Here is a 21421-nt window from a genome sequence, read left to right as displayed (position 1 = left end):
TCACAAACATTTTAAAAATCTAGTCTCTACCAAAGTTATGTATTATTTGTATGAGGGTTTCTTAAACAATTTTCCATGTTTTATGCAATTAACATGGAATCAACATTACTGTTCTGCCTTACAATTCATTAAAGCACTTCCTATAGTCAAATTCTTAGTGATTTTTATTGTACACAGATAAAGGTATATAGATAATCTTACTTTACATAGATTATACAAGATCTTCTGGGTGACACAGTTATAGCTAAATGTGTTTGAGCTTTGTAACCACTGAATTATTTAACTCCTCAGAAATATTACTGGATCAAATATGATGACTATCTTTTGGGCTCCTTCCATATATTGCCATTCATATTGATTTCAAAGGTTTGTTTCCTATGGCAGTATCAATGTGACAACCTTCTGCCACTGTGCCCTTTGGTTCTGTACCTAACTCTCTGACACGTTTCTGCTTCCTTTTGCCCCGACCTAGATCGACTCTCCTGGTAATATCTAAAGACTGACCTACACTTCTTTTCACACTCTTGCCCCTTGGAAATCTCATTCAAGCCAGAGCTTCAGCTCTTGCAGGTGACTCCTAAATCAGTATCTCCAAGCTCTGTCTTTTCTTCTGAGTACCAGATCAGAGTATCTGACAATACACACATGGTCAATGATTTAAGTAAAAGAACTGAAAAGAGCAAGTATACCATGGATAAAAAAGATTCCCCATGAACACATGAGAGGCTGGGCATCCCAAATCCAAGTCAGAAATGCTCCAATATCCAAAACTTTTTAGCTGACATGACACTCAAAGTAAACAGTCACTGGAGCACTTCAAATTTCATTATTTTTGGATTAGCAATGTCCAACTGGCATAATGCCAATATTCCAAAATCCGAAAAAATCCTGGTTCCAAGCATTTGGGATATTCAACCTGGATGTCTAAAATCATTACATCTTTGCTTTCACTCATCATGCTCTATCTTTATTGCAGACTAATCTTGTTCCTCGTCTCTTTCTCACTCCCCATATCTAGTTAAGTCCCTTTGAGTCTACAGTGATATTCTTCCCAGCAGTTCTTTTCTGGCCATTCCCAGTGTAAAGTATTCCAGGCCACCATTAGGATGCATATGAACTATTGACAGTCTCACTGGCCTTCTGGAACCAGCCATACCCACCCTTCAGGGTTTTAATCCACCTATTCCACTCGTATGTAAATGTACCTCTGATCATGTCACCTGCCTCCTGGACACAACATTTCATTGTAATTCAAGATGCTACACAAGCTGCTAACTGTATTTTCCATTCCTCCTCTAAACTCAAGCTCAAAAACACCTTCATATCCAGGAGATTTTGCTAGGGCTGTTCTTTCAGCCTTGAAAGCTCTGTGACCAATATCTTCAGGCCCCCGCAGTCCACTGTTTGCACCAAATAAAAATGATAGCTTCATCATGAAAACATTTTTCCGTGTAAAATCCATGTTTCCACCATCTCAGCTGTTACAGCACTTTCACCTGTTTTTCAATTGGGGCCTGTAAAAACGATGTCTTAGAATTTTTGTTTGCATCAAACATTTTTGTGTGCAGCATTAAACACAGAGTACAAGACTGCTAAGATGTGTCCAGAGAATGGAAGAGCAGTGCCTTTCACTGACCTGGCCGCAGGTAGAGGTCGGAGGAAGCTGCAGCAATCCGTTCCCGCTCCCGCTCCTTCTCCCGCTCCCGCTCCCGTTCCCGTTCTCTCTCGGCGCTTGCAGCAGCTGCAAGGTGTGTTGGGTGTCCTGTAAAACATAAACCTGCAGCTTAAAGATAAAAATATCAACTGACTGAGTATATCAAACAATTCTGAAATTCCAAGTGACTGAAAATTTTTCACAAAGCTTCAAATTTAGGATATAAGAAGCTTCTTTTGGCCAGGTGCAGTGGCTCACACCTATAATCCCAGTACTTCAGGAGGCCAAGGCAGGTGGATCACCGGAGGCCAGGAGTTTGAGACCAGCCTGGGCAACATAGTGAGACCCTGTCTCTACTAAAAACACACAAAAAATTAGCCAGGTGTGGTGGCGCACACCTGTAATCCCAGCTACTCCAGAGGCTGAGGCATGAGAATCTCTTGAACCCGGGAGATGGAGGTTGCAGTGAGCTGAGATCACACCACTGCGCTCCAGCCTGGGCAACGGAGCCAGACTCTGTCTCCAAAACAAACAAAAAAAAGACAAGACAAGAAAACAGAAAAAGGAGTTTGTTTTATTAAGAGTCCTGGATAAGAACTGAAGCATAACATAAGCTTTTAAGGCATTTCTAAGGTATCTAGTGACAGTTGGCACATAAGAACTACTATTAAATGTTAAAAGAAAAACAAGAAACCAAAGAAAGGAAAATTGCCCTAAATACCTTAAAAGGCTATGTTGTAAAAACATAAACACAATGGTTCTATCAGAGAGGTGTGTGACTGTAGAATCTTACCTGGAGACATGGAAGCAGAGTTGTATGGCCTGGGAGGGAAAGTAATCTGCGTACCAGGAATATAAGTGATTCTGTCCATGGGAGGAGTGCTTGTTCCCCCTGGATGAGGCACTAAAATTGTTGGAGGCATATTGGTCAGGTCAATGATTCCTATCCAAAAGACAAATACAATTTATGTTAAGTGTTATTCTAAAGGTACAGAACCATACATGACTTTTGGATTTTGTCTATCTCTGTGAATCAAGGATAATTTGTATATAATAATAAATAAAAATGTTTACTATCATCATTACTTTTTAAAACATTCTTTAACTCTCAAGAAGGATATTAAAGACTCTACTTCATATTAGTAACCTCAAAGTATGGGGAGATTAAAGAGACAGAGAAATTTGTAAAACATGGTTACAAATACTCAGCACAAGGATTTGGTTTAACTAAACCAAAATTTCAGTATTCACCAAAACACCTTCTCTCAATGTATGTCTCGGGGCTAAAAAGTCTATGGGAAGAAGGATACAGTGTTCTTTTCTTTCTTTCTTCCCATCATTCATTCAACAAGTATTTATCGAGTACCTAAGAAACACTGGGTAAACATAAATATTCTATGAATTCTGAAATGCAAAGACACACACCTCTCGTTGCTGGGTATGGGAGACCCAGTGGCTGCTCTCTTGGGGAGAGTCCTCTGGCCACATCTGGACGCAAGTTCACTTGCATCTGTTGTGAGGTAATGTAATCATTTAAGATTGTCTGTCTTGTGTTCTCCATTGCGTAAAGCTGATACTGACTTGGGTAACCTGGAGTTGGTGAAAGCTGTCTCTGAAACAGGTAAGCAGCCGCTGCTGATTGAGAGAATGAAAGAAAGGCACTGAGTTTTGTCCTGGCTGAAATGCATTTGCTAAACACCATCTACAAAAGAGTAGAGAAAAATCATGTGCTGAGCTAGTGCACATGGAACTTTTACTTAGTTATAAGGATTAAGGTGGATTTATTTTAGACCTTGATATATTAGCAGTATCACTTCTAATTCATTCTAATGTCTGAGAAGTAATGGAAAAAGGGGAAGGATAACAGTAGCTAAAAACTACTCAAGTACTTTTACTTTCAATCTTTGACATGTAACTTTATTATATTTTTACCTGCCATCTGCTAGAGTTGTTTGAAAACAGAATTGTTTTTACAGTACTGATCCTCCAATACAACCAACAGAAATGTATACGAAAACACTTTATGGCAATCAGTAACTTTACTCTCCAGGGGGTGAAAATGATTATAGACTATAAGCATTTAATTAGCCCATATGTTTGGAGCAGACTGGCAAACGTTTGACATAAAGGGCCAAATGGTAAATATATTTTAGGCTTTGTGGGCCTTTTCGTATCTGTCACAGCTACTCAACTCTGACACTGTAGCACAAAAAGAGCTACAGGAAAAAAGAATAAATGGTGTGGCTGTGTCCTAATAAAACTTTATTTACAAACACAAGAGGCAACAGGATTTGGCTAAAAAGCTGTAGTTTTTCGCAACCCCTAGGTGACAGAATGACACAAGACACATGACATGAGGAAGGCGTAAGGTGTGGTAAAAAGTAGAAGATAATGTCTCTCTCCTCGAAACATTATAATCCAGCTCAGGCTCAAAAACAAGCAAATGAAACCATTACAAAATGAAGACTATGATAAACACTAAATAGAAACTAGAAACATTCCATTTTGTCTGAGAACCGGAGTGACCTATTTTATATGTATATGTTCTCCCTAGAAAAACAAATAACATGTTTTCTGGAATATTTGCTTCCCCTTCATCTAGAAGCTAGGTAAGTCTGTCAGCTGACACAATCTGGGACACAGTGCCCTAAGTAATAGGTATTGGGCTCCTCTGAAACAGTGTTGTCAAATGACACATACTTTGATGACACTTACACAGCTTTTAGATAAAACATTTCCCACAGGTACTTTGCTATTATGAAATGTAAATAACCCTTAGAATTCTTACTTTTAAAATTTAGCATACTGATAATGAAAAATTCTTCCCTAAGGACCAAAGTGAGGCACAAGTATTCTGTGTTCTAATTTGCACCTGAAGGATATAAGTAATAAGCAAAGCAAAGAGTTTAGGCCAGAGAAGAGGTCTGAGCAGAAAACACATGTGTGACTGGGCTCAGCCAATAGCGGCAAGGAAGAGCAAGGACTGCACCCTGGGAGGACAAGGTGCAGCCGCTGGTCCTGCAGATTATAACAGCCCAGCCGAGCCTCTCTGTACCAACCAATGGGACTGCTCCCCTCCCCTCCCTATGTAAAACACAGTGCCCTCTGCCCAGCACAGACTGCTCTCTAGAAACCTGCACATGTCTGCACCTATCAGATTCTGTCTACCAACGTCAGTGGTATTCTAAAGTTTCTTCCAGCTGTACTTGTTACTAGAATTATGGACCTTAATGACATAATTTGTAAATCAAAGAAGAATGAAGAGTGGTTTCTCTGAAAACTAAGTTAATAGCTTTGGAAAGACTTGATACAGAAGTTGAATCAGGTGTGGACCAGACAACTTTAAAAGGCTGGAAAAAAATCTAGAAGGATTCTGTATTTAGATTGCTTGGAAGTGTCTTTACTTGGAAATTCTAGCTTTACTTAAAAAAAGAAACACCTGGAAATGTGAATTTCTTTTATGTAAGACAGTGAGCTTTAATCAATCGTTATTGAAAAAGCCTTGGCCTTAGATCAGAGTACTGGTAAATGAACATCTATGCTGTAAGTTAACACGTTTAAGGTATGCCCCTGTCATTTAAAAATAATTATTCACATTAACCCACATTTTCAATTAGCTTCACCAAGTGCCATAAGAGAGCTTTTCATATACTATTATTTTTAGTTCTTTACTGGGTGCTGATAAGATTTTATTTCTTGATCTGGGTGCTGGTAACATGGGGGAATTTAGTTTGTGAAAATTCACTGAGCTGTACATTAATGGTACTTGCAATTGTACTGTATTATACAACAACAGAAAGCTGAAAAGGCATACAGGTGGCATATTTATTTGCCATAAATTATCACTATATTTCATGTTTACCAGGATCCAAAGCCCTGTGAAAAGGCATGGCTGGATCCAAGTGCGTGGGCAGGTGGCTCCGATAAACCTCTCCTGCAGCGCTGCCTCTGTGATGGGGATCAAACGGACTGTGGCTCACGACAGGGTCCACCCCAGGCACTGGAGACTTCGCTGGGATACTTTCCCTCTGCGTAGGGGTCAGTGTCGATTTCCTTTCATGATTGGTAGACTTGTTAGAAGAAATTGTAACTGGAAAAAAAGAGCCAATGCCACAAGTTCTTAAGAAACTTGCAAAGTATAATAATATTTGTCCATTTCTCAACCATTCAAATACAGACTATATTCATGTATTTGGATCTTCTCTTTCCCTTCAACATTTAACATTCAATATTGCAAAATATGAAAATGGAAACAACTAGTAGAAACTTGAGATTTGGAGAGTACTGTCACCTTTTGGATCACAGCACCAGTATTTTACCACCTTATGTAACATTAAAAATAAAATTCAATACTCTTCTTTAAATCTCATTATGAATGATTGTTTTTTGTATGACTTTAACATTCTAAATTCTTTTGTCCCCACATGTAGTAAACTTGTTTTCTCATTGCCTGTGTTATGCAACTTCCTTACTACTCATTAATCACAAATTTCACTAATTTTTTCCTTGCTCTGTTCTTCCACAATGACTTTCTCATTACTTCACCAACATCTATTTCCTCCCTACTCCAGCCTCTCCTCTTTTAAATTATGTTATTCAGAGTGTTCAGACTGTCCCACCAATAACTATATATTCGAACACTTACTAGCCATCACCCTCAATTTTTTTTTTTTTTTTTTTGAGATGGAGTCTCGCTCTGTCGCCCAGGCTGTAGTGCAGTGGCGTGATCTCGGCTCACTGCAGTCTCTACCTCCTGGGTTCAAGCAATTCTCCTGCCTCAGCCTCCCGAGTAACTGGGACTACAGGAGCACGCCACCATGCCAGGCTAATTTTTTTTGTATTTCTAGTAAAGACGGGGTTTTACCATGGCCTCCCAAAGTGCTGGGATTACAGGTGTGAGCCACCGCACCCAGCCACCCTCAATTTTTTTAACGTGGTGAAATATACATAACATAAAATTTACAATTTTAGCCATTTTAAAGGGTACAATTCACAGTGGCATTAAGTACAATGCATGATGGTTGTGTAACCATTACATCTAAATACTAATATTTTGATACTATAAACTTTACCACAAACAAATCTGCCTGCCCAAAGAAAGAAATCACACTGGTTTGTCACATCCCCTTCCAAGTCCCATTGTGCTCAAACATGTAGTGCCCTTCCCTCTGCAGGGCAATTCTCCGTAAGAACTAAAGCTACAAGCATTTGGACTCACCCCCTTATCCCTAACAAGGACTTCCCCTTCTCCTCACTCTGTGCTACGCCTCTCACATCCGCCAAAACACTCTTCTACAGCTCGCAGTGCCCAGCCCAGGATGTAGCATGTGAGCCACCAATAAATTTGTATTATAATAAAAAATGGTAGGTGGATGCATTTTTAAGGGCCTCAGGTTGATTCAGGGACCACTTGGTAAAAATCACTTCTCAACTGATGTAGCTGCCAGCAGCATGGGGTTATAGTGATAACAATGATAACGACAGTAACACCAACAGTTTAATTCACATTTATCGAGCCCTTTGTAAATACTCAGCACCCTTCTAAGTTCTTTACATGTACTACCTTATTTGATCTTCATAATAATCCAGAGAGGTAGGTCTTAATGTTACATTATGATTTTACAGATCAGGAAACTAAGCTACAAAAAAGCTAAGTAACTCATCTGAGTTTATGCAGTAAGAATGTTAATTCAAGCTTACGCAGTCTTGTTCCAGAGGCTACTTTCAGCTTTCACACCACACTGCCACTGAAGGAACAATGTGAAAACTGACTTCCAGAAAACCTTATGCAATTGGCTGAAAATCCACTCTAAAAATATACTTACTCTACAGCATTTCTGGACTGTGCCGTAATCTGCACTTGATTTAAATATTAGGTATTTTACTTAAATTATGCCTACTTTTAAATTAGTAGCCTTCCACACTCCTAGAATCAAGCATGACCTGCAGATCTTGGGATACTCTAAAGCTAACAATTTGATATTTACTACTTGACAAAGGTTTTTTTGTTTTGTTTTGTTTTTTTAATGCAATAAAAAGGATCAGACCAAGCAACAAAAGTAACATACCATCAGAAGTTCTGTTCATCATGGGTGAGCCTCTGGACATGGTGTTTTGATAACTCACAGGGGTCCTCCGTGCACTGGTGTCATCGTAAATCCCAGGGCTCAGTTGTGCTTTGGGAGCTTCATGCAGTGTGGACCTAAGAACGGAGGGGCCAGAGCTTACCACTGACGTGTGCCGGGAACGCACGGGTTCGCCTGCTTTCACATCCTCATATTTTCCCCGTTCTACCACTTTTATGTTCTCTGGCACAATTTCCAGCGGAGGCATTCCACGGGATAGTTTGCTAGGCCCCGTGATTAAGGATTTGACATTGTGTTTGATGGCAGATTGACCTGAGTTGTTGTCAAACTTTATTGGTGTGCCCTAAAGGGAAAGAAACAAACATTACAGGTGGCAAAGTCATCTGGCTACTTTTCTATCTCAGGTCTACGTCTGGCCCATGGCAGTTACAGTTCACTGTGGTGACCTTTTTTTTGTCTGCTGGACATCTCAATCACAACCCCACTGATCCCAAGCTGCATACTTTCCCACATTCCACACTCCATGCTATGGACACAAGAAAACTTGATGATAAGAAGTACGCAAGGCCAGGCGCCATGGCTCACACCTATAATCCCAGCACTTTGGGAGGCTGAAGCGGGCATATCACCTGAGGTCGGGAGTTCGAGACCAGCCTGACCAACATGGAGAAACCCCATCTCTACTAAAAATACAAAATTAGCCGGGCGTGGTGGCGGGCACCTATAATCTCAGCAACCCAGGAGGCTGGGGCAGGAGAATCGCTTGAACCCAGGAAGGAGAGGTTGCAGTGAGCCGAGATAGTGCCATTACACAAAGGCCAAGTGCAGTGGCTCACACCTGTGATCCCACACTTTGAGATGCTGAGGTGGGCAGATCACTTGAGCTCAGGAGTTCAAGACCAGCCTTGGCAACATGGCAAAGCCCTGTCTCTACAAAAATACAAAAATTCTGGGTGTGGTGGTACATGCCTGTAGTCCTAGGTACTTGGAAGGCTGAGGTGGGAGGACTGCTTGAGCCCAGGAGGTTAAGGCTATAGTGAGCTGTGATCATACCACTGCACTCCAGCCTGGTCCACAGAGCCAAAAAAAAAAAAAAAAAAAAAAAAAAGGTACAGAAAACTTTCACGTTTACTTCCAGGAGGTCTGACATCGTAAGAACCACTTATAATTATTAAGTCACACTTTTTAAAATGTTCCATAAATATCAGTTACTGACAAAAAGAGCCAAAACTTAGTTACCTGGGAAATGGAACCCTCAATTATCGGCCTTGTGCTCTGGACCACTTCTGGAGTTTTCCGACTTTCCTGAGTTAAAATATCTTGCCTTGGAATCTCATGAATGGAGCGCCCCATTTCTTTGATGGTGGTGATGCCATCGTATGGTTTTCCTTTGGTAATGGCGCCCTCAAACGCTCGTATGGGAGGACTTTCCCTTTTAATTTGTTTGGGATATTTCAGGCCATCTTCAAAGCTTTCAGTTGTTGCCCTTGGTGTCCCTTGAAAAAGAGTTCAGGAAACATTAAAATAAAGCTGATGGTTGCACAACAATGCCACGGAACTGTGCATTTAAAAATGGTTAAAATGGTAAATTTTGTTACACATATTTTAACATAATTTAAAATAATGCCTTGACATCTTGTAGTTTCTAATTAATTTTCTATTTACAGTAGATCCTCTAATCAGTATTCATCAATCATTTCTTTAGGGTTGCTCGAGATATAATATTAATGCATCATTCATAATAGTCACAGAATGGTTCTTGCATAATAAAGATATCTCTATATTAAAAGACTAAGCAACTATCATCTTCCAATAAATTATGTAGCTTAGAGGCAGAAAAGTAATAACCAAGACTTTAATACTTCAAAAGGGAAAATATCTTGAAAAGCAGAAATACACTGTAAATTAATGTCAAACTATTTTGCCAGGAAGGCAATTATAAATAAAAATGCAAAACAAGCAGAAAGTTTACCCTGCATTATGGAGCCAGACAATACAGTCCTTTCTTTGAGGTCAGAATGAGGACTCCCCCTGGGTAATGCTCGGCATATCAGCCCTTCCAAAACAAGAAAGCAATCAATTATTCAACATAACATATATGTCAACTCACATATACTGAATGCTGTTCTTAAAGTATATGTTTTTGATAAATGCTCTATGAAGGAAGGAATGTCAATTTAAGTTTGTGAACTATCCAGAAGTAGCTAATAAGACATCACACAGTCCTTTGTAAATATTTTCCTAAATAAAAAATGGCCACCAAAGGCATCTAAATGAAAGGTTAAAAAGGAAAGATACCTTCAAAGTTAAATCTAAAATCCCAACACTTCTTTATCAAGAAGAAAGAAGATATAGGATTGGAAACCATTGCTTAGTTTTGAAATATACTTGCGATAAAGGGAAAACGGGAAATACGGATACCATAAAAATAGGGAAAATGTATTAAATGCAACATGCAAACTGAAACGAAAGAGTTGTAAATAACCTCCTAAGAAGTTTCACATTATTGTTGCTGATAAATATAAATCAAGGGTTAGAAATAACCACACACATTTACAGTGAAAGTGTGTCTGTGTGTTTTTTTAACAGAGAAAAATACAGCTCTTAGAGAATTACACAGGACTTACCCTGCTTTTAGTATTTCATCTAGCTTAAAATTGGTTGAGGCAGGTTAACATTTAAACAAAGTGGGCCATTAACAAAACAAAATCCTACTGATCGTGTACTGAAGGCATATCACATGAGCAGCACCAGTTCAGATGCCTGCCTCCAACCCTCACACAGTGTTAGGTACGATCCCTTAATTTACAGAGGAAGAAACAGGCTCAGAGGAATTCACCAGGGAAGGGTGAAACTGAAATTTAAATTCATGTCTTTACCCATTACACCACTTTATCCGTCTCACAATTCAAAAAGAAGTTCTCATAACAAATTTTACCTTTTTTAACTCACTTAGCTGAAACAGGAATAATCTGGAAATTGTAAGAGCATTCAAATATGAACATTCTAATAGTAACCTATGACCAATTATGCTTAATTTTTACCTCCTTCCATTGTTATGTGCCACTTTATGTATATAGATATAAAGTTAATATAAATATACATTTCAGGTGGAAATGATAAAAACTGCATACAACTTAATTCAACAATGCAAACTTACTATATAAAATTACATGTATCAAAATAACATTCTGAAAACAGTGCTTTACCCTCCAGCGGTGCTGATACAGGAGACTCCCTCATTGACATCCCTTGCTTTATATTTCCTTCCACTGATTCATAGCTTCTCTTTAAACTGATTTCATGAGCTGTTCTTGGACTCCTAGTCCCTTCTCGGGCATTCTTAATATCTACAGAATACACAAATAAGACTTGCTCAGACAGAGCACATGGTATACAATGTACAGTAAATAGGTTAATTTCATAGTCTTTCTTTTAAAAATAATAATATAAAAACTCGTCTTAACCTACAATAAAATCTGTGTGGATGATTCATAAAAATATTTTCATTCATTCAAATACGTTTATTGATGCCTACTGTGTGCTAGGCATAAGCTAGGCTTGCAGATAAGATTAACAAATTAAATCCCTTTCTGCATGAAACATACCCAACAGTGGTAGGTACAGATTATGTTGTGCAATAAGCTATGAAAGGAGAAGTATAATGTGCTATGAAAATGCTAGGAGAGAAACCTAACACCTCCAGGTTCAGATAAGCCAGCTTAGAGGAAGCAATGTGTAAGCTGAGAATGAAGGATGAGTAAGAGTTGTTCAAGTCAAAGGTAATAGGAGGAGAACGTACGGGCAGAATGAACAGTGAACACAAAGACCCCAAGGTGAGACACAGAATGGTACATTAAAAGAACGTAAGCTTGGTAACTGGCTAATGTGTAGAGTGGAGTTGGGAGGAAGAGTGTAGGGGAGGTAAACATAGAAGTGAGAAAGGAAAAATCTGAAGAGTTAAGCTGGAAGCAGCTCCTGGAAGGGTGATAAAGCTAAGGTAGGGGCTTGTAGTTATCTCAAGGGTGATGGAAAAATCAATCAAGGAGTGATGTGGCACACACTTTGAATATGGGTGAGACTGAAGGTAGGGAGATGAGTTAGGTGGCTGCTGAGTTAAAGATGATGGTAAGAGTGGTGAATACAGAGTAATGGATGGATTCTAGACACTTTAGGAAAATGAACAGAAATGGCTTAGTGATTTGGTGGATGTGGAAAGAAACAGAGGTGTGTAGACTTCTGGTTTGGACAACGTACATTAATTATTAATTTCTTAACCCCAAAAACAAAATGTTAATCAAAATATGCCAGACATGTAAAGCAGAGGGAAATAAGAATGTTATCAAGCATTTTGCAGCATTTGGCACTATGTACACACATACTTTATTTCTTTGTATTGGAAGAAAAAATGCATAGCTAATGACTACTCCAAGGTCACAGAGTCAGGTGCAAATAAGAACTCAAACTCAGTCAAAACTTTGGCTAATATTTCTATCACATTTGAGTCAGTCTTATAAAATACTACTACTGAGAAAATATAACTTAAGAATACATCTAAAAAATGTACACAGACATTAAAATAGTTTTATTAAAGAGTATTTAATATTCTTATCAAGATTATCAGAGTATTATCTACCCTCTAATTCTTAATTCATAAAACATGAATCTCTTCAAAAGAAAAGTATTCTATTAAAGTTCAACAAAGGCTCTTTACCTAAGCTAAACTGACCACAGTCGATAATCTTAGCTACCACCTATGGGACATTTAATATGAGCTCTGCGTTTTTAATTACTTTTCATTGACTGAGCTGATATTCACAAAATTCTCATGAGACAAGTATTACTAACCCCTTTTACTGAGAGAAAACATAGGCTCAGCAAAGATAAACTGACTTCCAGATAGCAGAAATGTGGGAAAACCCAAGCCTATGTTTTTAGTACATATTGTAATACTGGTTTTGGTACATACATACAATACTTACTATCATATGACAAGATATGTCCACTTTTGCCTTCATAAATAACATGGCCTTTGGATGCAGCTTCCTCTCTGCCTTTCTCAGGACTGCTGTCTTCAATGGGCATTCTAGAAATGGACCCCTTCACCAAAGCCTCTGTTGGTATGCCAGTCTGGGGCAGAGCTGGAGTGCCCTGCCATCAAATCAAGCATCAAATCAAGGAGTAACTCGAGTTTAGGGAAAACACAAGGTGTTCAGAAAATTTACCCTATCACAGAGTCAGGCTAATCTATTGCTTCAAAGAAGAAAGCACACGTACATGAAAGGAAATTACACATTGAATTTTTATCGGCATGAAGACATCCTGTACCTTCATCCTTCAACTCAGCTACGTAACACTTAAAATTATGACAGGTATATTAGGTGAATCAACTTTGCTCCCACCTTCATGTGAGGACTCTATTACAGGACTTAACTCTCAGAAGTTTCTCTTAAGGACTAAAATCAAGTAAATGAAACAGCTTTTATTAGGTTGCTGCAAATGTAATTGCAGTTTTTGCATTGTTGAAATTTGCCGCTTGATACTAGAATACATTCTTAAATAAATGTGGTTATGTTCTTTTTTCGTTTGAATGTAGTTATGCTACATATCATTTTAATGTGCATTTGTCACTTTGTTTTTTTGTTAATGACTTATTACTTGCTGTTTATTTTATATTTATTTTAGACGATGAAAATGATGTTAGACAAAAAGCAAATTCAAGTGATTTTCTTATTCAAGTTCAAAATGGGTCGTAAAGCAGCGGAGACAATTCATAACATCAACAACGCATTTGGCCCAGGAACTGTTAACAAGCATACAGTGCAGTGGTGGTTCAAGAAGTTTTGCAAAGGGAAAAAGAGCCTTGAAGATGAGGAGCATATTACTCGGCCATCAGAAGTTGACAACAACCAATTGAGAGCAATCACTGAAGCTGATCCTCTTACGACTACATGAGAAGTTGCCAAAGAACTTAACACCAACCATTCTATGGTTGTTCGGCTTTTGAAGCAAATTGGAAAAATGAAAAAGCCCAGTAAGTGGGTGCCTCGTGAGCTAAGCGAAAATTTTAAAAACTGTCTTTTTGAAGTGTTTTCTCCTATTCTAGGCAACAACAAACCATTTCTCAATCGGATCATGACATCCGATGAAAAGTAGATTTTAAGCCGGGCACGGGGGCTCATGCCTGTAATCCCAGCACTTTGGGAGGCCGAGGTGGGCGGATCATGAGGTCAGGAGATCGAGACCATCCTGGCTAACATGGTGAAACCCCGTCTCTACTAAAAATGCAAAAAATTAGCCGGGCGTGGTAGCGGGCGCCTATAGTCCCAGCCACTCGGGAGGCTGAGGCAGGAGAATGGCGTGAACCCGGGAGGTGGAGCTTGCAGTGAGCCAAGATCGCGCCACTGCACTCCAGCCTGGATGACAGAGTGAGACTCTGTCTCAAAAAAAAGAAAAAAGAAAAAAAGAACAGTAGATTTTATACAAAAACTGGCGACAACCACCTCAGTGGCTGGACTGAGAAGAAGCTCCAAAACACTTCCCAAAGCCAAACTTGCACCAAAAAGAAGCAGTCTGCGTCCAGTCTGAGCCACTACAGCTTTCTGAATCCCCACAATACCATTACATCTGACAAGTATGCTCAGCAAATGAATGAGATGCACTGAAAACTGCAATGCCTGCTGCCAGCACCTGTCAATAGAAATAGCCCAATTCTCCACAACAACACCTGTGTCACACAACCAATGCTTCAAAAATTGAATGAATTGGGCTACGAAGTTTTGCCTCATCTGCCATATTTTCACCTGACCTCTCTCTCTACCACTTATTCAAGCATCTCGACTACTTTATGCAGGGAAAATTCTTCCACAACCAGCAGAATGCTTTCCATGGCTGGGTGTGGGGCTTAGGCCTGTAATCCCAGCACTTTGGGAGGCCGAGACGGGCGGATTACCTGAAGCCAGGAGTTCAAGACTAGCCTGGCCAACATGGCAAAAACCATCTCTACTAAAAATACAAAAATTAGCCAGGCATGGTTGTGCACGCCTGTTAATTCCAGCTACTTGGGTGGCTGAGGCAGGAGAATCACTTGAACCCTGGAGGCAGAGGCTGTAGTGAGCTGAGATGGCACCACGGCACTCCATACTCCAGCCTGGGCAACAGAGCAAGAGGGAGGAAGGGAGGGAGGGAGGGAGGGAGGGAGGGAGGGAGGGAGGGAGGAAGGGAGGAAGGGAGGAAGGGAGGAAGGGAGGAAGGAAGGAAGGAAGGAAGGAGCGAGCTTTCCAAGAGTTTGTCGAATCTCGAAGCATGTATTTTTATGTTACAAGAATAAACAAGATTATTTCTCATTGGCAAAAATGTGTGGATTGTAATGGTTCCTATTTTGATAAATAAAGATGTGTTTGAGCCTAGTTGTAATGATTTAAAATTCACAGTCTGAAATCGCATCTTCGCACCAACCTAATATAAATTTTCTAATAAAAATAAGATGATAAAGTAAGTTTTAAATTTAGAGTACTACAACTTTCTCTCAAATTGTGATATGAGGGTTTCTCAAATTGTGATATGAGGGAAAAATAACTTTCAAATATGAAACTGACTACTAGGTTGTTAGGCCGTTGGATGCCTCCGTGTTGTGACACTGATTCAGTTTAGGGCAGGTTATCTACATTTTCACCATCATCAGTCCTCCTCTGGGTTGCCAATGACCATGATTCTTTTTACCATTCCTTTAAGCAGCGAGCCCTTCCTTCAAGGAAAATTGTTCATAGAACCTAATACGTAGAGCATTTTGTAAGAGAGAACAGCTTGCCGTAAAATAGGAGTTAGAGGCCTAGACTGAGTTTACTCACACATTTAGGGTCACCACGATGAGTACTGCTAAAACCCTAGAGAGCACAATCTGATACCATATGCTTAAGAAAAGCGATAAAAGACATACATTTACTTGTCTAGTCATTAAGTGAACTCATTAGTAAATATCTAGAAATCCTTAACACCCACTTCAGAAGTACTCATCTCAAATGCACAAACAGACTGTAAAACAAACAGATAAAATTTAGTCCCCTTTGGCCCAGTTCATACTGTCTTTCTTCCCATAGTTTGGATACCAGAGTGAAGAGAAAGAATAAAACATATAGGCCCATTTACTTTTCTCTGTCCATATTAAAGTATTAGCTTGCTGTAAAAACAGAAACACACTGACCAAATATAAAAGGAGACTTTTTTGAGATGGAGTCTTGCTCTGCCACCCAGGCTGGAGTGAGGTGGCACAATCTTGGCTCACTACAACCACCGCCTCCCAGGTTCAAACGATTCTCCTGCCTCAGCCTCCTGAATAGCTGGGATTACAGGCGCACACCACTAGGCCCGCCTAATTTTTGTATTTTTAGTAGAGATGGGGTTTCACCATATTGGTCAGGCTGGTCTCAAACTCCTGACCTCATGATCCACTCGCCTTGGCCTCCCAAAGTGCTGGGATTACAGGCGTGAGCCACCGCGCCCGGCCTAAAAAGAGAGATTTTAGGAGTCAGTATGTAACTTTCTTTTCTTCTGTTTTTAACTTATCCACTCAAGGAAGTAGCATGTAAACTACATTTCAGAAAGAAATCACCTGTGAACCTCATTAAAATGGTGATTTTAATTCACATGATCTAGAGTGGGGACTGACATTTCTGCATTATTCTAGCAAGCTTCCCAGTGATGCCAATGCTCTGGTGCACAAACCACACTTGGCCAGCAAAGCCCTAGCCGAATCAGTGAAGGGCTTGGGAAAACACAGATTGCCAGCCCCCACCAACGAGGGTTGGGTTTCAGTAAATCTGGGGTAAGCCCTGAGAATTTATGTGTAGCAATTTTCTAGGTGATTCTGATGCTACTGGTGTGGGGAATCATACTCTGAGAACAACTGTCCTATAGAACAGGAACTAGACAAAGAAAAAACTCGTGACAATGAATGAACACTTTAGAAAATGCAAGGCACAGGTTTCTGTTTACAATGATTTCCCAACACAGAATTTTCCCTCTTATGCGTATACATAATGAGGCTAAGAACTTTTTAAACATCAAGTTAAAATTAACAACTAACTGAGAGAAACTGTATTAATCAAAACTAGTGATTTATTTAGCCCAAAACTGGAAGATTTTTGGTGCCTTTGTTAATGCCATCCACATTTCCTGGTTTAGCATTAGATTCTAACAAGGCAGCTCACATACTGAGATTCTAGAACTACCTCTCCACAGGGGCAAAAGTCAGCAAATAATTTGTAATGGTTTTCTTCTCAATTTCTATCTAGGCTAAACACATGGTAAAAGCTTTTCCAGGAAGACAATAAGAGCTGCATCAATTAGAACATATTTCTTCTTCCAATTTGCAAATAAGTGACCTTTTCAAATGAACCAAAGTATACATAATATAGCTTCCAGTCAAAATGATCACATTAACATCTCTGTGCAGACAGTCTGTACATCTAGGTTTTACTACCATTGAGACCCTGTCCCATAATGCAGAAAAATGAATTTAAGTCACAAAGTAGCCAAAGTGCTAAGAATTATTTATCATTTTTTCCTGAGCTTTTGTTGAGTATATCAGAGATGATCATAACTAACCTGAGTGATAGAGCCCCGTAGGGATGGAATGCTCTCCACTGAAATTTTGCTGGTTGGAGTTCCCCGAGTTATACTTCCTTCTTGTATGGCTCCTGCGGTACCTGAATACAAACAAAGTTATTAGCAAATTACACCCCCGGACCCTGCCCCAAAACACAAAAAAACAGCCCCTACTTGGATAGAACTCAACTAAGAAGAAAAGAAAAAAGCAGCACAAAACCCATCATGTTTGTTTTATTAAAATGTACTTCCAAAATAACACTAAAGAACTGCTGAAACATGGAACTTCAAAGTTTTAAAATGACTTTTACATGGAAAGAAAACAAATTTAGAATGTAAAGACTATAGTTAAAAAAGCCCATCATTAAAATATACTAATAACTTACTTTAATAAATTTACTGGGAACAAAAGTTTAATATTTCTGCCAAACAGCATATTTTACCTCTGACTACACCTTCATGTTGGGCCCTGACCAATAGACCCTCAGGTTGTGAGTTTTGGCTTCGGGGAGAAAATTCTTCCTGCTTGATGTAGGGCAAAGTAGCTGTGGAAAGGCAGAGAAACATGAAGCAACCCAGTACTAAATTACTGGCTCTGATGCTACAAACGTAGATGCATTATGACTGTATTAACTCACTGACCTGATTTGGCAGATTCCTGTTGCCGTGGCAGTCCAAGAGAGATAGATCCCACTGAGGGCTTGGGTGTTTCTTGAGTGTAGGAAGCCTGATTATGAGAAGTCAAATAAGTGCCTGGTGTTCCCTAAAAAAAAAAAAAATAATAATTTAAAGATTAAACAAACATTGTTTTTTCACAAGGTCAATTTCACAAAGTCAGCATTCCCATTTCGGTTTTAAAAAAAAAGTTATACCCCTTCTACCCAAAACTAAGAATAGTTTTTGTAAAGCAAGATAATCTTCATCGTAGATTGCTTAAATTTAAAAAAATTTTAAGGGGAGTAGGATATGTCTCCTAAAATTACCATACATTACATGTAGATCGTATTTACTATTAATAAATTACATAAATAAAGCACTAATACGTTGCAATAAAAATGTAAGCTACTATTATTAATATTCACTCCTACTAAAAATGCTATGGAGAGTGGTATCAGCAAATACAGCAAAGTAATAAGGACTTCCAAAAACTCTCTTCCATAAAAGCAACAAGAAAACCTGGAAATGTTTTAAGAATCAACCTTTTCTTTTTTTCTTTTTTTTTTTTTTTTTTTTTGAGATAGAGGTTTGCTCTATCACCCAGGCTGGAGTGCAGTGGAGCGATCTCAGCTCACTGCAACCTCCACCTCCCAGTCTCAAGCAATGTAAGAATCGACTTTTAAAGAACCCTGGAAATTAACCAAAGGCTTGTAGAAATCTGGAAATATTTATTTAAAAAAGAAAAAAAAAAAAAAAAGCTGAATCTAGGTAAAAACAATGGGCTTTGTGGCATTTTAACCTGTTCCATTCTCATTCTCCTGATTAAGCTCTATGGTAGTGTTGAAAACCAAAAGCCCACAATCATAGTGCAAACCAGCTGCCTGGCACCCTCTAGAAGGGAAAGAGCAAGGCTGGAGCTCCTTACAAGCCTAATTCCCAGATAACTGTCATTGTCTGACTTGTCTGCTGGTTCTCTGGGAGACTCCATTCACAAAGGTGTCTTTATTTGACCTGACTGGAGTGGGAGAGGAGGTGCAGGCTTGTCAAAAACAATCAGAGGCAACTGATTAACTTCTCCACTGCCTGAGACAGTAGATCACAGCCAGGGTAAACAACAGGCTAACCAAAACACTTAAAAGGAAAAGCCAGGGAATGAGATGTCCATGGGGGTCTGAAAAGCTCCAACATATTCCCTAGAACCTAGAATGCTACATGCATGTGCAAGGCTATGGATATGCCAAGGAAAGACATGGGAAGACACCATGCTCTCATCTCAGGCTGTCCTTAAGGCTCTGCAGGCCAGGAAGTAAAGACTAAGGCAAAGCTATCAAGTGCCCAACACACAAAGAGCACCCCTCAGCAAAGACTGATTTTACTGATTTTAGACATTTAAGGGAATCTGTCTAATCATTAGCTGATCACTAAGTTCATCAGACCTCAGTGGCCACACATAACAATACAGACTTTATAGAATTAGTTAAGAAAAGTCACTAAGCAAATAATAACAGCCAAAAGAAACAGAAACAACAAGCCCTGAAAAGAAAAGTTGGGGGGGCCCGGGGGGATTCAAGTTCCAGAGTTGCTACATTATATATAATGTCCAGTTTTTGACCCAAAATTATAAGATATGCAAAGAAACATGAAAATGTGAGCTATACATACAAAACAGATCAGGGAACAGAAACTAAAGTAAGACTTTAAATCAGCTATTATAAATATATTCCAAGAACTAAAATGAACCATGTCTAAATTAAAGGAGGCCAGGTGCAGTGGCCTGCCTTCTTGAATCCTTACACTTTGGGAAACCCAGCAGGAGGATCACTTGAGGCCAAGAGTCTGAGAACAGCCTTAACAATATATTAAGACTCTGTCTCTACAAAAAAAATTAAAAAAAAATTAAAAGCCAAGGCACAGTGGTGCATGCCTGTAGTTCCAGCTACTCAGGATGCTAAGGCAAGATTGTTTGGGCCTGGGAGACTGACCCTGCAGTGAGCTAAGATCATGCCACTGCACTCCAGCCTGAGCAACAGAATTACTCCAGGAGATAGAAAAAGAAAAAAAAAAAGAAAGTACAAGAATGATATTTCACCAGATAGAGAATACCAACAAAGAGAAAGAAATCATTAAAAAGAACAAAATAGAAATTCTGGAGCTAAAAAAATATAAGAACTAGGGGTGAAGGTGGGTCTCAACAAACTAAGAATGGAAGGAAACATCTTCAATATGATGAAAGACATCCATGAAAAACTTAACATTTTGCCTAACAGTGAAATACTGAATGCCTTCCTTCTAAGATAAGCAACAAGAAATGCATGTCCATGTTTACCAATTCTCTATTTAGCATTCCTGTATCAAGACCATCCTGGCCAACATGGTGAAACCCCGTCTCTACTAAAAATACAAAAAAATTAGCTGGACAGGGTGGCACATGACTGTAGTCTCAGCTACTTGGGAGGCTGAGGCTGGAGGATCGCTTGAACCTGGGAGGCAAGGGTTGCAGTGAGCCGAGATCGCGTCACTGCACTCCAGCCTGAGCAACAGAGCAAGACTCTGTCTCAGAAAAAAAAAAAAAAATCCTAACTACTCGGAAGGCTGAGGTGGGAGGATCGCTTGAGCCCAGGAGTTGGAGGCTACAGTGAGCTATGATCACACCACTGCAGAGCAAGACTTTGTTAAAAAATTTTTAAAAAATTAAAAAAAAATTTAAAGGAATCAGCCAAATATAAATCAAACAAAACATGTACAAATCTCTAAAGTGAAAACTTTAAAGCACTGCTGAGAGATACAGATAAATGAAAAGATATACAAGTTCATGGATTAGAAGATTCGATGTTCAGATATCCATTTCTACCCCAAATTGATCTATAGATTTAATACAATTCCAACAAAAATCCCAGCAGATGGGTGGTTTCTGGTTTTGTTTTGTTTTGTTTTGTTTGGTCTTTTAAACCGTAAACTATGATTTGAAGCATTCTCAGATGTTTGGGTGGCAACATCTTCTTAAAATGGGTCCCTGTGCTTGCCTTCTGGGGAGACAGTGCTGAGCAGGTGAATCATAAAGCATTTACGCATATGTTATATGCCCACTGCACCCGCCTCTTCCCCACAACCTTTGCCTCTTGGGTGGTTTGTGCTACTTTCCCCTTACTTTGCTACATTTCTAGAGTTAAGTTGGTTTTACTTACAAGATTCATGTTTAGGGGGAAAAATAAAACTCTCCCTTAAAACATATTTCTACTCCTCCTGCAAATAAAATAAATGAAGTGGGGAAAGGACAGGACAGGACAGGACAGGACAGGACAGGACAGGACAGGACAGGACAGGACAGGACAGGAAAGGAAAGGAAAGGAAAGGAAAGGAAAGGAAAGGAAAGGAAAGGAAAGGAAAGGAAAGGAAAGGAAAGAAAAGGAAAGGGAGG

The 21421-nt window shown here is 39.3% G+C and overlaps 1 protein-coding gene across 47 annotated transcripts in view; it reads right to left on the bottom strand.

The window, feature by feature from the left end:
* NCOR1 (nuclear receptor corepressor 1) overlaps positions 1-21421 on the bottom strand; it is a 191217-nt gene that overhangs the window by 33621 nt on the left and 136175 nt on the right. For all 47 annotated transcript variants that reach the window (XM_074018641.1, XM_074018645.1, XM_074018652.1 and 44 more), the window contains 12 exons: positions 17989-18109; positions 17790-17891; positions 17347-17447; positions 12723-12891; positions 10950-11090; positions 9713-9796; positions 8980-9236; positions 7723-8083; positions 5517-5744; positions 3080-3289; positions 2448-2597; positions 1637-1762 (listed from right to left, as the gene is read on the bottom strand). In XM_074018641.1, the coding sequence (XP_073874742.1) occupies positions 1637-1762; positions 2448-2597; positions 3080-3289; positions 5517-5744; positions 7723-8083; positions 8980-9236; positions 9713-9796; positions 10950-11090; positions 12723-12891; positions 17347-17447; positions 17790-17891; positions 17989-18109 (2050 nt within the window). The remainder of the gene's footprint in view (positions 1-1636; positions 1763-2447; positions 2598-3079; positions 3290-5516; positions 5745-7722; positions 8084-8979; positions 9237-9712; positions 9797-10949; positions 11091-12722; positions 12892-17346; positions 17448-17789; positions 17892-17988; positions 18110-21421) is intronic.

The sequence above is a fragment of the Macaca fascicularis genome, chromosome 16 (genome assembly GCF_037993035.2).
Source record: "Macaca fascicularis isolate 582-1 chromosome 16, T2T-MFA8v1.1".
In the NCBI taxonomy this organism is placed as follows: domain Eukaryota; kingdom Metazoa; phylum Chordata; class Mammalia; order Primates; family Cercopithecidae; genus Macaca; species Macaca fascicularis.
Note: the sequence above shows the minus strand (reverse complement) of the source record. Positions and strands in the feature narration are given on the sequence as shown.